This window comes from Sabethes cyaneus, chromosome 3 (assembly GCF_943734655.1).
Source record: "Sabethes cyaneus chromosome 3, idSabCyanKW18_F2, whole genome shotgun sequence".
In the NCBI taxonomy this organism is placed as follows: Eukaryota; Metazoa; Arthropoda; class Insecta; order Diptera; family Culicidae; genus Sabethes; species Sabethes cyaneus.
The window spans coordinates 989294-1003696 of NC_071355.1; the positions used below are offsets into that span (position 1 = coordinate 989294).

At 38.5% G+C, this 14403-nt stretch overlaps 1 protein-coding gene across 1 annotated transcript in view; it reads right to left on the reverse strand.

Moving 5' to 3' along the window:
• The window catches only part of LOC128744604 (delta-1-pyrroline-5-carboxylate synthase), a 28968-nt gene extending 15347 nt beyond the window's left edge, over positions 1-13621 (reverse strand). Inside the window, exon 1 of the mRNA XM_053841737.1 lies at positions 13213-13621. Within this exon, the coding sequence (XP_053697712.1) occupies positions 13213-13347 (135 nt within the window). The 5' untranslated portion in view covers positions 13348-13621. The remainder of the gene's footprint in view (positions 1-13212) is intronic.
• Between the last annotated feature and the right edge of the window lie 782 nt (positions 13622-14403).

The following is a 14403-nucleotide window of genomic DNA, read 5'->3' on the forward strand; positions in this document are numbered from 1 at the left end:
TCAGAATTTCAAATCCAATTTATTTCCTAAACTTGCAATGAAACAACTAACAAATGGCATGTTTCTGTAAAGAAGAAGAACAGTGCTTTAAAATAGAGCAAAAAAAAATGTTTGAAGGCCATCCTGGATTTAATCGCCATATCGGATTTTATCGAAAAAGTGCCGTTTTCGCCATGTGCCCCCCAACCGATTTTTATTTTAAGACTACCATTGGAAAGCTGATATTATGAAACATATAGTAATTTTAATGTATAATGGAATTAACCCTTAAACCTTGCTACAGATAGTTAATTGTTTCATTTCGCCAATGCAACTGCACACCTAATTTGATTAACGTTCCTTGTAGCATTTTTATCAGCTTTCCAATGGTGGTCTTGAAATGAAAATCAATCGGGTTGATTTGGATAAAACCCACCATGGCGGCCAAATCCAAAACAGCTGCCAACGTTCTTTCACTTTATTTGAAAGCCCCGCCATCTTCCTTTTGACAAAACCTTGTCATTTGGAGTTTATTTCATAGCAAATTTAGGAAATATCGCGATAATTATATGAAAATTGTGAATTTTGCTACAGACAACTGGTTGTTTCATTTAGCTAATGTCAATTCACACGTAATATTATGACTGTTTCTTATAGAATTTGGTATTCAAATAAAATCGGCCGGGGGGCTCATAGTGAAAACGGCTTTTTTTTATAAAATCCAATATGGTGACGAAATCCATGAAGGCCGCCAAAAGTTTTTATTCCACTTGAAATCCCTGTTCTTCTTTACAGGGCCATAGCATTTGTTAGGAAATATCACATGATCCAGGATCTTACGGTTTGCTAAAAATTGGCAAACTAGGGGTCCACTGTTTCGAGGTATTAAAAGTGTAATTCTCATTAAGGTGAAACGGTACTGAATCCAAACATGGCCGGATAACAGTACCGTTTCAAGAAATTCGAAAAAATCTTTCCGGCCATGTTTGGATTCACTACCGTTTCACCTTAACCATTTCCAACCAATCAAAACAAATTACAAAAGTTCCAATATTTGAAAACCTCGTGTCAGTAGTGGCCCTGTTTCAACGAGAATTACTCAATTACTTGATTTTTCCAAGTCAAAACATGTTTTTGAAAGGTCGGTGCCCCACCTTCTGTTTATGTCTGGACACGCCATAGTGCCCCTTGCGCTAAGCAGCTATGCAGCCGGAACCTTTTTATTGGCCAGGCAACTGATAACCATTTAATTACCAAAACCCGTTCAAGTACCTACATTTATCAGCGAGGCAATTTGACAGCGTCAAGAGCATTTTTGCGGATGCAAAAATTTGCTACCGAATTATTTACGTCAAAATCATCGATCATTAATGTATGGCTGCTTCTATTGAATATGGGAATTACCAAAAAATAATGCACAAAAGACTCTAAAGAAATTTCCAACCGAACCGAACCAATGCATGACTAAAATATACCAAGGCTTGCTACTCAGCGACTATCTTTTTTTTGTGACGTCAATAGATTCGTTGAAATAAACAAACAGTTTTTTTCCACCGTCCGAAAAATTTCCCACTAGGTAAGTTTCCTTAATAACCAAATTAAATTTTCAACGTTATGAATGAAAAAAAACACTCATCATCCTCAAAATCGCAGCCGCCGATGGAGCCGCATAGTAATTAACTTATCGATGCGACTCAATCAACCAATCACTTGCACGCTCCGAAAGTACTCAGCTGACTATAGCCACTCGGCGTTTATTTTTCTTACTTTTTCTTGCTTATTTTGGCTCATTTCGGTAAATGACGTGTCGATTGTTATTGCTAGTACACATACGTAGTTTCCTGTAATCTTTTTTTTTCTTACTACCCACGACAGCGTACATACCCGCCGCCTGCTTTGTTTGTACACGCGCGCTGCTTTTGCTTCAGCCGGAATTTCACCGATCACGCAAGCAGGCTATGGGAATCACATGCTACGGGAACATTTGTCAAAGAGAGAAAGGAAACGGAACGAGTACTTAGCCTGCTGTACCCTCATCGTAACGAAAGGGGTTTCAGGAAAGTCCATCACTGCATGGTTTTAAATTAATGCAGCAAGGGAAAATGTTTGATTGATCCAACAACTACGGCTACGGATGGTTGGAATTTCATTATGTGTTAGCCCTTCAGGATGTACTTGAAAGTTAACTTCCTCCGGCCGATCGGCTAGTATCGGTCATTGTGGTCATCATTCTCCGCCAAAGCTCCGTTTGCCGTTGATAACAAAACTGACCGTTATTTTCCGTTCAATATACCTTGAAACAACAGAGCGTAGAGAAGTGGTGCTTTCTCTTGCGGTTGTTTACAAACACCCAGCTATTGCAGTGCCATAGCAAAAACACCAGTAAACACAAGCCGTGCTTGTACTGACGACACACGAAGTAGCCCCATACAAGGTGATAAGAATCTGATCGATGATAAGAGTGCGGCTCAGACGAAACGTTCAGTTTACATACATATTGCTGGTTCTACCCAGCAGCTACCAGTGAGTGGCAGCCGCAATAGGAAATGGACTTTTGCCTTGGACTCATGTGTACACCGCATGCCTACTACGGTTGCGAATGGGAGGACGGGGTGTAACGTACACAGGTTCAATATTGACGGTGGATGCCTGCTTCGATCAAAACAACTCATAATTGCAACTGACGGGCGATTCGTCGGCCAGTAGCATCAAAAGAGTAAAGGTTGAGTCTATACACGTGATGCTCTTCCAGTGCCAATCAGCTGAAGCCTAGTTAAAATTCAATGTGTTTTATAGCGCGCGATGTTTGGATAACAGTTGATGGACTTTGCATAATAGATTTTCAATTGATGAATGCGAATTCATCGTTTGGTAAATGAATAATTTGCCGCTTGTTTTTGTGTTGTGGTGGAAAAAATAGAAATAAAAGGATTGATTTGATCTATCCACCTGCAAACAAATTGACGGTTTCCCATGCAGGCTAGATCTAATCAATGAAATTGGCCACCGCAGCGGTATAACCCATTCCTCGCTCTAGGCAAAATGGGAAACAACAGTAGTAGCATTGCCTGTCCTGGCACCAATGAGCAAAGCGGAACAAAATACGCGGACACCGACTGCCGCAGCACCGTTGGACGTTATCGAATCGAATCTGAATTCTATGCCAAACCGGTCGATTCGGTAGATTTGTTGATGGAATCGCACCCGAACAGCAGAACAGGTAAATAAGACATTTGACATGAAAGAAAGCTCGTTACCGCAGCCACAATCTCACAATACAATATTTTCTACGGCACGTGCCTACTTAGCCTTGCTATGGGTTGGTATTGCCCGCTGACTGCTGCCGGATCGATTACATGATGCGGAAGCATTTTTGTTTGGTCGAAGTAGCCTCTTATCACGATCGGCTTGTCAGTAGGTAAGGGTTCTATTATAGAGCTTATTGCGGGTCTTCATCGATTAGGCTGACGCAATTTCTAAGAACGACAATCCATTCACGATGTTGGTATAGAATATATACAAATATTTATGAAAGGAAATGTTCCCCCTGTAAATTCCATATAACCAACCATTTTTACCACTTTTGGATCTAGCTAACTAAATAAGGTTTCGGATAGCTGGGAAAGGAAGCGGAAAAAGTTCTGCACACTGAACGGACGGACTGCTGTTCAGTTCCCTATAATTGCACTCTCGAGTACCTGGTTGCAATTGAAGAGATTGAATAAAATTCATAGGAAAAAAAACAACCATCGTCATTCGGTTGTCATATCCAATCCGGAGTGACAAATGAGTTTCCAATCGAATTTAATTACTTCCACCACAGTTGGCGGCGCTCATTACCTGATGGTACACGAAAACAAGGCTATTGCATTTCTTGGCACCTTGTGGGCCACACCCCACACAGGTGGCTTGGATTTTGTACAACGAACTGTCAAATGAACGTCCTCTACAATTTAGTCACCGTGCACTCTGTTGATTGAAAGCAGAAGCAAAAACGATGGATGAGAAACACTGAATAGACTGGTTGATGACATTTTTTTTTTGTCCGCCCGGGAGTGAGCTCCCGGTAAAGGTTATTAATGGCTGCCAATAAATTTCAAAAGTGCTTCGGGTGGCTCATATGAGCGAGATGAAAAAGTAGAATGCAAAAAAAAACTGCAGGGTGCTTGTAGCACGACAATAAAAAGTATGTTGGAAAATTATTAACGACATAATGTTCGTTGGTCGATTCTCGCTCGCAACGGTACCGGCTTTCGTTCTGAAATCAGATTTTTTTTCAGAGTCTGCTAGCAGAGCTGAAAGAAGAAGATGAAAAAAAATCAACGGAAGTTCCTAGTTCGTTCGTTTCATCAACGATAATAATTAGGAAAAAATGGCACTCCTGTTGATGGCAGATTCACTCTGAAGCTATGACAGCTATTCAACAAGTGCCTGTGGAGTGTTTATCTGCAAATATAGACGAGCTTATGTAAGGGATTACGCTATCAATTTTTTTCATCGAACACCAGCTGCCCATATTCGCATATGAGTCCCTTATCAATTTCATCGTTTTTGAGAATTAGTCTATATTTTTAGTGTACTTTTTGAAATTGACGTGTTTATTTCTGCAAAGTACAAAACAAATACCAAAGTACGCGCATAATAGTCCCATAATTTGATATTATCATAACCTTAACAATTTGTATATAATTTGAATGGTGTTAGTGGCATTTGACTCGTAAATATATCTAGTTTTAATATACCAAAACATTTGACCATCAAACGATAAGAATTCCCAGTGATCGGCGATCCTTTTTCATATACGCAGGTGATCCGGTGGACCTTTTTTCATATAGAAAATCAGTTACTCAAGCTTGAGTTTACCATTTGGGAATCGGCTCGAAAGGAACCTAAGACCTAAGAGTGAATCTGGTAAGGTAGTAGAATTAAACGGTACAATCACATTTCTTTGCTTATATTTTAGTGTAACTTTTTTTTGTCATTTCGAACTGATATGGGTAGTTTTGGACAGGCCGCCCAGATGCATTCGAGGTACGACATTGGTCAAACAAGCAGAATCTCAGCTGGGAGAAGCTTTTAGAGTCAACAATCGAAGCACCAGGCCCGCAAATATCTTGTACTCTAACAGCTGGCTGCGAAGTCTGTAGAATTAAAACAGAATATGAAGTTTCAAAAACGGAATGCTTAAGCTTATGGGCAGTTTAGTTCCGATTGATCACTTTGGAAGTGGTTTCTACGGTATAACAGATGGTCTAATTATTAAGCTTTATCTTGAATTCTGGTCCGGGGGAACCAAATCCGAAATGACAATTCAAAATTCTACCAATTTTGTTGAACCAATTCCAAGAACTTTTTTTAGAACTGTGATATCCATTGCTAGATTCATTTTAAATACTGAAGGCCCATTTCTGACACAGAAATCTACTCCAGAATATCCAAACCGCTTCATCGTTTTGTACGAAAAAAGTACATTTCAAAAGTTTTAATACCCACATGACTAGTATATTCTGAAACTTGCCGTACAGCTTAGTCTCTGCGCATACCAGATATTCCGTTGGAATTTTAATTTTCCGGGAATCATCGACTATAGCCTATGCCGAACTCCTTAAAAAACTTTAAGACTTAACTTATACCTTGAGTACACTTCTTTTTCTAAAAAGCAGCAACTTTCTCAGTTCTTTTGAAATATACAATTTGTAATATTCAGTCTAATTTGCGGCACAACGAAGATAAATATGCTTGCATGAAAATGTAAGTAAATTTTCTTAGCTATCTAGGAAAAATAATTGGAAATAGTTTTTACAGAATTTGCAACAGTGGCGGATCCCAGTTGGGGTTAAGAGGAACGGTACACAACTTCTTAAGCGTTGCTTCAAACGAGAAAAATTAAGCGCTAGGCCCTCCCTTACCTAATTTACCACATTGCTCTTTCTCTTTTACGCCTTGTTCCATTCTGTTTGGACACTATCAACATTTTTTTAATCTGATCGACCGGTGTTTTTGCAATACGTTGATTAATTGTGTAAAAATGGATGCGCTATCATACAGTTACTTGATGTTTCCAAGCCAAAACTTGCTTCTAAAGGCCAATGCCCCACCTTTTGTTTAATCCTGGGCACGCCAGTGCAAAGGACAACTTCCCTCGTAACTGTATTGTACACAAGAACGAAACGGCCATGTCCATAGTTCCTAATTGTGCGCCGAAGGTTGTCTTGTCTCCAGCACATCGAAAAAAGCTGCGGGCAAAGTTAGTTCAGCGGCAAAAGGCGAATCAACCACAGCTGTGAGTGCGATTAGTGCAGCTGGCATGGCAATTTAGTCTCTAGAACGGTCTCCGGTTCAAATATTCTGCTCCAGTTCCAGATCCAGTTCTGCTGATTCTGGACAACCACCGTTCTCACCTGAACTTAAATCAGCATTTTTATGTCGTAAAAATGGGATTCACCTGGTTTTGAGTCCTCTCCATTACCGCATATGTACCGCAATTGAAAAAGCAATGAACGCCTTCAAGGTTTATGAAATTGTGTCATTTGTGCATTCTGGAATGAGGACTTTGGACCAAGTGCGGTTACAGATATTCCACAATGTCCTGTTTCTGTGGACACATTACCTAAAGACTATAATGAACCGAAGCGTGTCGGAGCTCCAGTTCCACTGCCTTCAACTTTCTGGAAGAATATATTTCAAAGTGATCGAATGTGACTCCTGCAGAGATTCGACTACTTCCCAAGCGCAATGACCCACAATAAATAAAGAACTAAATCCGAAATAATCACTAAAACTGGAGAAAGAACGAACCTTCATAAAGGCTCGTGTTGACCTCAAACGAACGATTTTATCTTCTTTCTTTTGAATTTCTAAATGATACTAAGGTTTTTAACCATTCATTCTAATTTGACGCCTCGAATAAATTACTTCTGAATAGTACCGAACCAACTTCCTATTGGACTCGACGTAAAATATTTTGTTGCTGCTTAGAATTATTCCCTGCAGTAGCAACGTTACTGTTTCCAGTTCCTGCCACTCCAATAGCACTGTTGGACAATTGGAAAACGGCAGTTGCTGCACTAGGCCGGTCACTTAGGTCACTTAGAAAATTGTTTCTAATCTTATGCAGAATCTTTTACTAAATAATCGTGAAATTTTTTAAAACTATTGCTGAATTCCCACTATAATTAATAACATGTGTCGTTGATTCTTCTCGGTGAAAAAAAGACTCTTTTCCTTTTCTGCGTAACGTTTCAGGCTAGTACGCTTCACCTATCGTCAGACGCATTTCCTATCCGCATCCACTATAATTATTCATGAAAAACATTTCTATGGACATGTGTTTTCTTAGCCCAAGAACGTGTAATGCTTTATTATTGTTAAAAAAGCTCTCAATTTTCATTTCTCTAAGAATGCTGTTAAAATTAGGGATGCCTTACCGGTTTTACCGGTATTACCGGGCTATTTTCCAATACCGAATTACCGTTTTTTCCACGATCAAAACCGGTATTTTCCGTATTTTTTTTGCATGTGGAAATAACAACTCATGAAGCCTGAATTGCTAGTAAAATTTTTAAAGTATATGTCAAACCTAATATAATTGAAGGTGCTACAAATAATAACTCAATTATGTAATTCTTCTAAAGAGAAAACCCCGAAAACCCTCACCGCTGTCAGTAAAGAGCCGGAGTGCCTCGTGCTTTTTAAGCAGCTCGGTATTCAACTCGGTCCACTCCTTGGGCCACCCGTCGCCTATTTCCTAGGCGTCTCAGAAATCACAAGTTCCTTTTGATCTGGTCAAGCCATTTTACGATAGCGATCTTTCCAAGAAGTGTAAGTAGTTCGTGATTCATAAAATGTTTCCACTACTCTCCGCTTTCAGTACTCCGCCAAATATCTTCCGCAGCATGTTCTGGTTAAACACGACAAGGGCGCGTATTTCTACCGTGAGTGACTTCACAGTTTCAAATCCGTGAAGAACCACCGGTTAAATAAGGGTTAGGTCTGATTTCCTGTTTGAATGCGCCAATTAATATTGTGTAACAAAAGAAATGTGCAATATACAGTTAGCTGTTAGGAAAACCTTCAATGAAAGTTCACGGAGTACTCTAGAAAAATGTCAGAACACACCACGGAAGAGGAATTCGTACCGTTGCTGGTACAAACTGGAATAGTAATAACTTAAGAGCAGAAGCATACCCTTTACTTAAGGTCTTAAGGGATGAGAAATTCATGAAGAAAAAAAGAAATCCTCGCTGTGCTAGTCAGAACCAGTCTTGGCTGCTGTCGAATGGCTGTACCGGAAAACTGGTAGAAATTAACCGCGCGATTCGTGATTTAATTTTTATTTATCAGCAGGCAGAGGAACCAAATTAACTGGACTTTTAGTATTAATTTATCATAAATGTCGGTATCGAAGCCGCTTATTGAAACTTCTTGAACAAGGGTTTTCCTATGCCACATATCTAATAACCGGCTGGGAATTGTACTTCCTTTTTTCATGAACACCGAATGAAGATTCTCTGCCTCCAGAAGTTTTTTCATTAATATTTTTGTTCTCGTAAGAGATGACACGGTAAATTCTCTTTGCGTTTTTAAATATTTTTACCTTTGTTATAGTATATAACAAAGGTTTAGAAATTGCGCTATTAGTCTCATTTGAAAGGTATTATTGCCTGGTACAAGGGACCCCCGTTCGTTTGAACGATTCCTCATGCCAACTAACGGGGTTCGTTTTTAATTTGAACAACTAGCAATCCTAAATATGCTGAAACTTGTATGCCCTGTTCTTTGTTATTGTTTTGGTGGTTTGATTTAGTCTCGTTTAGTTGGTAGTTGCAAGCAGCGAATACGTTATTCTCCGATCAGATTTCTATCGTAATCGTTGGGAAACAAAATGTGAAACTGATTAAACTAGGATTAAACACGCTATATCAGTACAAACAAATCGTGTTTATGGGCATTGTCTGTGAAGGCAAATGATGCCATGTTGAGAATGACATTTGAACCATTTTTAATTTGCACATCGTGCAAACCAGTGGGGTTCAAATTAAAAAGTGTTCAGATTAAAAACGGTCAAACGAACGGGGGTCCACGGTATCACTATTGAATTGTTTCATGGTCCGATGTTTTGTTTCAAAGTTATAAGCAAAAATGTGAAAACTACGTGACACGATTTTCTCCGGAACCACACAACCGATTTCAATGATCTTAGTACCAAATAAAAGCTCTTGCTATCATAAAAATTTTCAGTAAGTTTTACTGAAAACAAACAAGTAGTTTTATTACAAAAGTTCAAATTAATGGACAAAGTAGTCAAGTCCCCTTCTAAAAAAAACAAGTAGTTTAAAAGTTATGCTTAAAAACGTGTTTTGACAAGGTAATAATTATAGCCTGTTTCTCAGAGATGGCCAAGCCGTTTTATGCGCTATTAGTCTTATTTGAAAGGTAATATAGCCGAATAGATCACTATTGAATTGTTTTTTTGATTGGACCTTTAGTTTGAAAGTTATGAGCAATTGAAGTTACACGTTAAAATTTACAATACTTTATAGCGATTTTAGCCAAGATAATTTATCTAGTTTCAATTGTTTTAGTAATAAACGAGAGGTCCTAACACTGCAAATCTATTTGCCAAATTTCATAAGGATTGGTTCAACTGGTCAAAAGATATTTAAAAATGATTGTTGAACTTTATTCAAGAAAACTTTAATGACCAAACCTTTAAAGGGACCAAACCTCAAAAACAGAATAATATAGTAAAAATGTGTAATTTTTCAACGGATGTTTATTTGGAGCACATTTTCTTACACTTTTACGGTGACCGTGAATCCGCCTAATAGGGTGACTCAAATTTTTGCTTTTTAAACGCGTTCAAAAAAATAGCGTCTCCACAAAAATTGTAGAACACACTAAAATAAGCAGCTTTGCTGCATATAGTAACCTTCTATCTCTTACTGGTTGCTAAATTTAATGATTTGTTTAAAGAAACCACTTTAAAATCAAGCAAAGCAAAGCCATGGGCTTAAACGTCCTTCAGAACTTGACCCTTCTTTATCGACAGACTTCGCAGCCGGTTATTAGAGTACAGGAAAATTACGGGGCTAGGGCAAAGATCCTATTAACTCTGTAGCGGCACCGATCAGTCGAGATTCGAACATACGTTGACTGGCTTGTTAGGCTAGCATTGTACCCCGAAACTAAAAGTCACTTTAAAAGCAGTTCTGCTCAAAACATCTGTACACGATGTTTTCATTGCTTTCCTATGTCCTATAAAGTTATTTTGTAGGTTAAAATACACTCTGAAGATTGTTTAACGCTAGGATGCATATGGATGATAACTAGCACAACGTTAACAAACAGTTGAATTAAATTCCGAAGACGTGTCGTGTCGATTTCTATATGATCATTTCCAGCTCAAAACGCTAGAAAAAGCCATTTTTTACTCGACTATTTTCGATTAGAATTGGAATTTGAATGTGAAAGTAGTTTCTTTCTAAACCTAATATTTGACGAGCAACATTTCAAAAGGTCCAATGTGCAAATGAGAGATTCTCTTTGCGTCTCGTCTCTTACGCTTATTACGGCGGCATAAATGCACTTGAATGCGTCTATTTTGCATGAAACGGTTACTGGTGTTATTGGAAAGCTTATCCTTTAGAATAATTCGGTTGAAATGAATTTATGCCGCCGTAATAAGCATAAGAGAAGAAACGCAAAGAGAATCTCTCATTTGCACATTGGAGCTTTTGATATGTTTATCTGTAAGTAAAAATAAAAAGGTTTGACAAAACGGGTCTTTTTTTAAAAAGGAAGTACTACCACTAATCGTACCATTAATGGGGGTATCAATCGGCACCAAATTTAAGATTGTTGCTTTCTGACCTAAAAAGAAACAATCTGACAAAATTTGGTTTAAATCCGTGAAGGTCGACTACACGGTTATCGGATACTTTGCATGTGTTGACTCTAATAGATAATTTTTAGATGATATCTGAATAATTTTATGAAAATTACAAAGTCAAATACAAATCAAACTAATTTAGCTGGAAATGCCCATATCAAATGACATATAAGATGGTATAACAAAGGTTCCTTTCACCACTAGGTGGATTAAATCGGGTTTTTTTAATTGAACTAATCAATTAGTTATGCCAAAAGAAATTGGTTACCATTGATTGGAAAGATCTTCTTCAAATCATATAATTTTGTAGTTATATAAAATGTAGTTTTCAAGTATTAACTTTAACCGGTTTTACCGGTATTGCATTTATCAATACCAAAAAAACAGTTTTCAAAATACCCCCCGGTTGGCATATCTAGTTAAAATGACATTTATCCAAACATGAGTTAGTAGGCCATGAGGTTAAAGTAGACAAACAAAATATCACACATGGCCACTTCGGTTTTACGGTTCTAGCAACTAGAGAAATTAAGTAAGGTTTAGAAGAATGATTTTAAGTTTTTTGACAAAAGTAGGGTAACTAATTTTCCACTTCCTAATCTTGCGAGTCCGGACACACTCTAGATATCACTCGGCAAACAAGCTCACTGTATACATAGATTTGAAGTACTTACTTTTGTCTTTGACGACCTAATAATCAACGGAAATGGGAACTCTCGATAGGGCTCGAAGGCCAACGATAATCGGGCGACTCGTTCGGCCTCGCACGTAAGTATCGAATAAATTACACTAACTTTACTTAATTCAACTTCAAGCAATACTATGGTTTTTTAAACTCTTTATTAAGGTGATACCCGCAATAAACAGGAACCCTTTGGGTATTTACAATCGTGGAATTGAGGAAGGTCAATTCAATAGATAGGTAGCGATTAGCGAAATACTTGATGATTACTATGAGGCTCTTAACATTTTACAAGCTTCTGTTCTCACTTTTCCTGTTAGTGTTGAGTATCAGCATGTGTGGCTCGTGCAGCACGTTCCTCACAATCGTGTGTGTTGAATAAATAAATCAAAATTAACGCTCTCAACAACAATAAACTCTCTCATGAAACTGATTGTTTTGAAATGACTGTTGTTTTTCGTTCAATACGACTGGAGGGAATCTGTCAGGCTAAATGAATCTCAGGGAGTTAATGAGTCTAGATCAATTGAATCAATTGTTTCAGTGCAACTAAAATTCATACATGTAATTTGTAAATGCAAAAGGATTCTGTCTGTTTGTTCTTTTAGTTCAACAGTAAACTTGATTAATTCTAAAACCCAAATCCTATCCAACACGAATTATTAAAAATATCAGCATTTTTATGACACACAATGCAAAACTAGTTATTCCCTTATATTTTAGTTTGTTGTCCATCATACGCGATCAATAAAAGTGAGCTGAGATCTATTTAAATGCTTTTTATCATTAAAGAATTCCTACCAGCCAAATTTCCTACGTTTTTTCGTGCGACGAAGAAGAAAATGTCGACTAATCGTTTTAATTTCCGTCATTCATTCATGAAAATAACTCATGCAAGGTATTGTCGTTATTTTACTGCCAGAAAATTTTGCAGAATAACATTTGTCATGCCGTCCTACACAAATACATGCTCGTTAGCTTCGTGAACGTTGTTGCGATTTTTAGTTCGAACGATGAAAAATTTCGATGTACGAATTTTAAAACGGTACGTTTTAAAGTTCACGGATCGGTAGGTAAGTGTGTTTTAGTCAAATCAGCACGAAAACTTTTGGAGTATTCATTAAATCCATCCAACAAATGATGAAAATTAGAATGGCTTTACTTACTACGACGGGAATTAGAAATAAACCCTAACAGAAATGAAAGAAGTATGAATTCAGTTTAAAAAGTAAGTAAAAAGTAATTCAAAAATATGAAACAAGTTGAACTTAACCTTAACAACACATATTGTTGTTTATATCGGTCATCATTTTCCTGCGTGTACGGCATACCGAAAGTTAGGAAGATCGAGAGAACGAACGTACATTGCGTGACTCGAGGTCGAGACTCTCACAGACTTCGTGAAACGATCAATAGAACTACAAAGAGGAAGATCGAAGATCGCCCGCGACAAGATCGATCGGCGCACGGATAAGAGAGTATTAGTATCCTGCCCGAAACGAGCACGTCAGTTTTTGGACTAACGTAGATTTGGATGGACGTCATTCGGTCCGTATTTTGGAAGTTTTGGATAAAAAAAGCGACCAGCAGACACGATAGCGATATTTAACTTAAACACTGTAACGGTACTACTGTAAGAAAAAAAATCTCTAAAGCTTACTTGTTCGGTCAGATAGGCTCCAACGCCGGGACTGCTTACAATGGAAAAATTCTTTCCACCCTTGGCAAGCTGATGAAATCGGCTCCAAAACAGTGTTCCACGGGCAATGCCCAGACCTCGCAAACACATCGACATGGTTCCAATTTCGCGTTTTAACCGGTGCAACTTTTTTCGTATGAAGTTAAAAAAAATAACACAAATCTACCCTGGCAGCAATTTGTAGAATATGTATAGAGATTTGTACACTTTAGTTGTTCTTAAGTATAATATCACTAGATCACAGCATCGTCACTAGAAACTAAAATAATATAAGTTCAGGATAGGTTCGTTCGAGGAACAAAACAGCAACTTCAAAGCAAGTGCTCCGGAGAACTTTCCAAGCGACTGCCTCACACCCGACTGATCACCGTAGGGATTAAGCTCCCCAATCAGTCCGTTTCCCGAAGTCTTGTCCAGTTCTGCACACTAATGGAAAGTAAGCAATACTTCTGAATACTGATAGTGATAAGAAACTGTATAGCCTTTTTTTATTTCTATTTTCGTTACCACCATTCTCCGGCTAGCGGAGCATCCAGTGAGGGGCTGATAGTGCATCTCATCAATAGCGAGCGTCCTTCCCAACACCACCATCACTCGCACTCGGTCGGTCAGTGGCGATCGGAGACTGGATGATTCAACAACAGTTTTACAGAACGAGAACACAAAAGGTTGACATTTTTGTTTTGTTTTTTGTTTTCGCCTGTCCTGCCGAATCCTGCTACCTGGATAGTCGTTTCGTCAGAAGATACGAAGATGGGTGATATGTGTCAGAGGACCGAAAAACCCACCTGTCGGAGTGGAAAAACTCCATGTTTACTCCAGCGGCATTCGGTAATCGGTACAGATGGAGGCGCTGATGACGCACGTTTTGCAGCTACATGTTACTTCCATTAGGTTCAATGTACCGCAAACTGCTGGCTGCCCGCTGCAATCGGTTACTTCGAAGGCACTCTGATAATGGCACATTCTCCAATGAGAACGGAGTAATTGAATCGGGTCACACTAATTTAAACATTTCGGAACGTGAGTACAACTTTTAATCAGTTTGACCCATTATCACGGCGGCCGGCCGCGGCCGGATTGGATTGAGGCGCATGTAGGCGAACCGAAAGAAGCGAATCAAACAGTGAATTATCATGGAGCTACCACGCA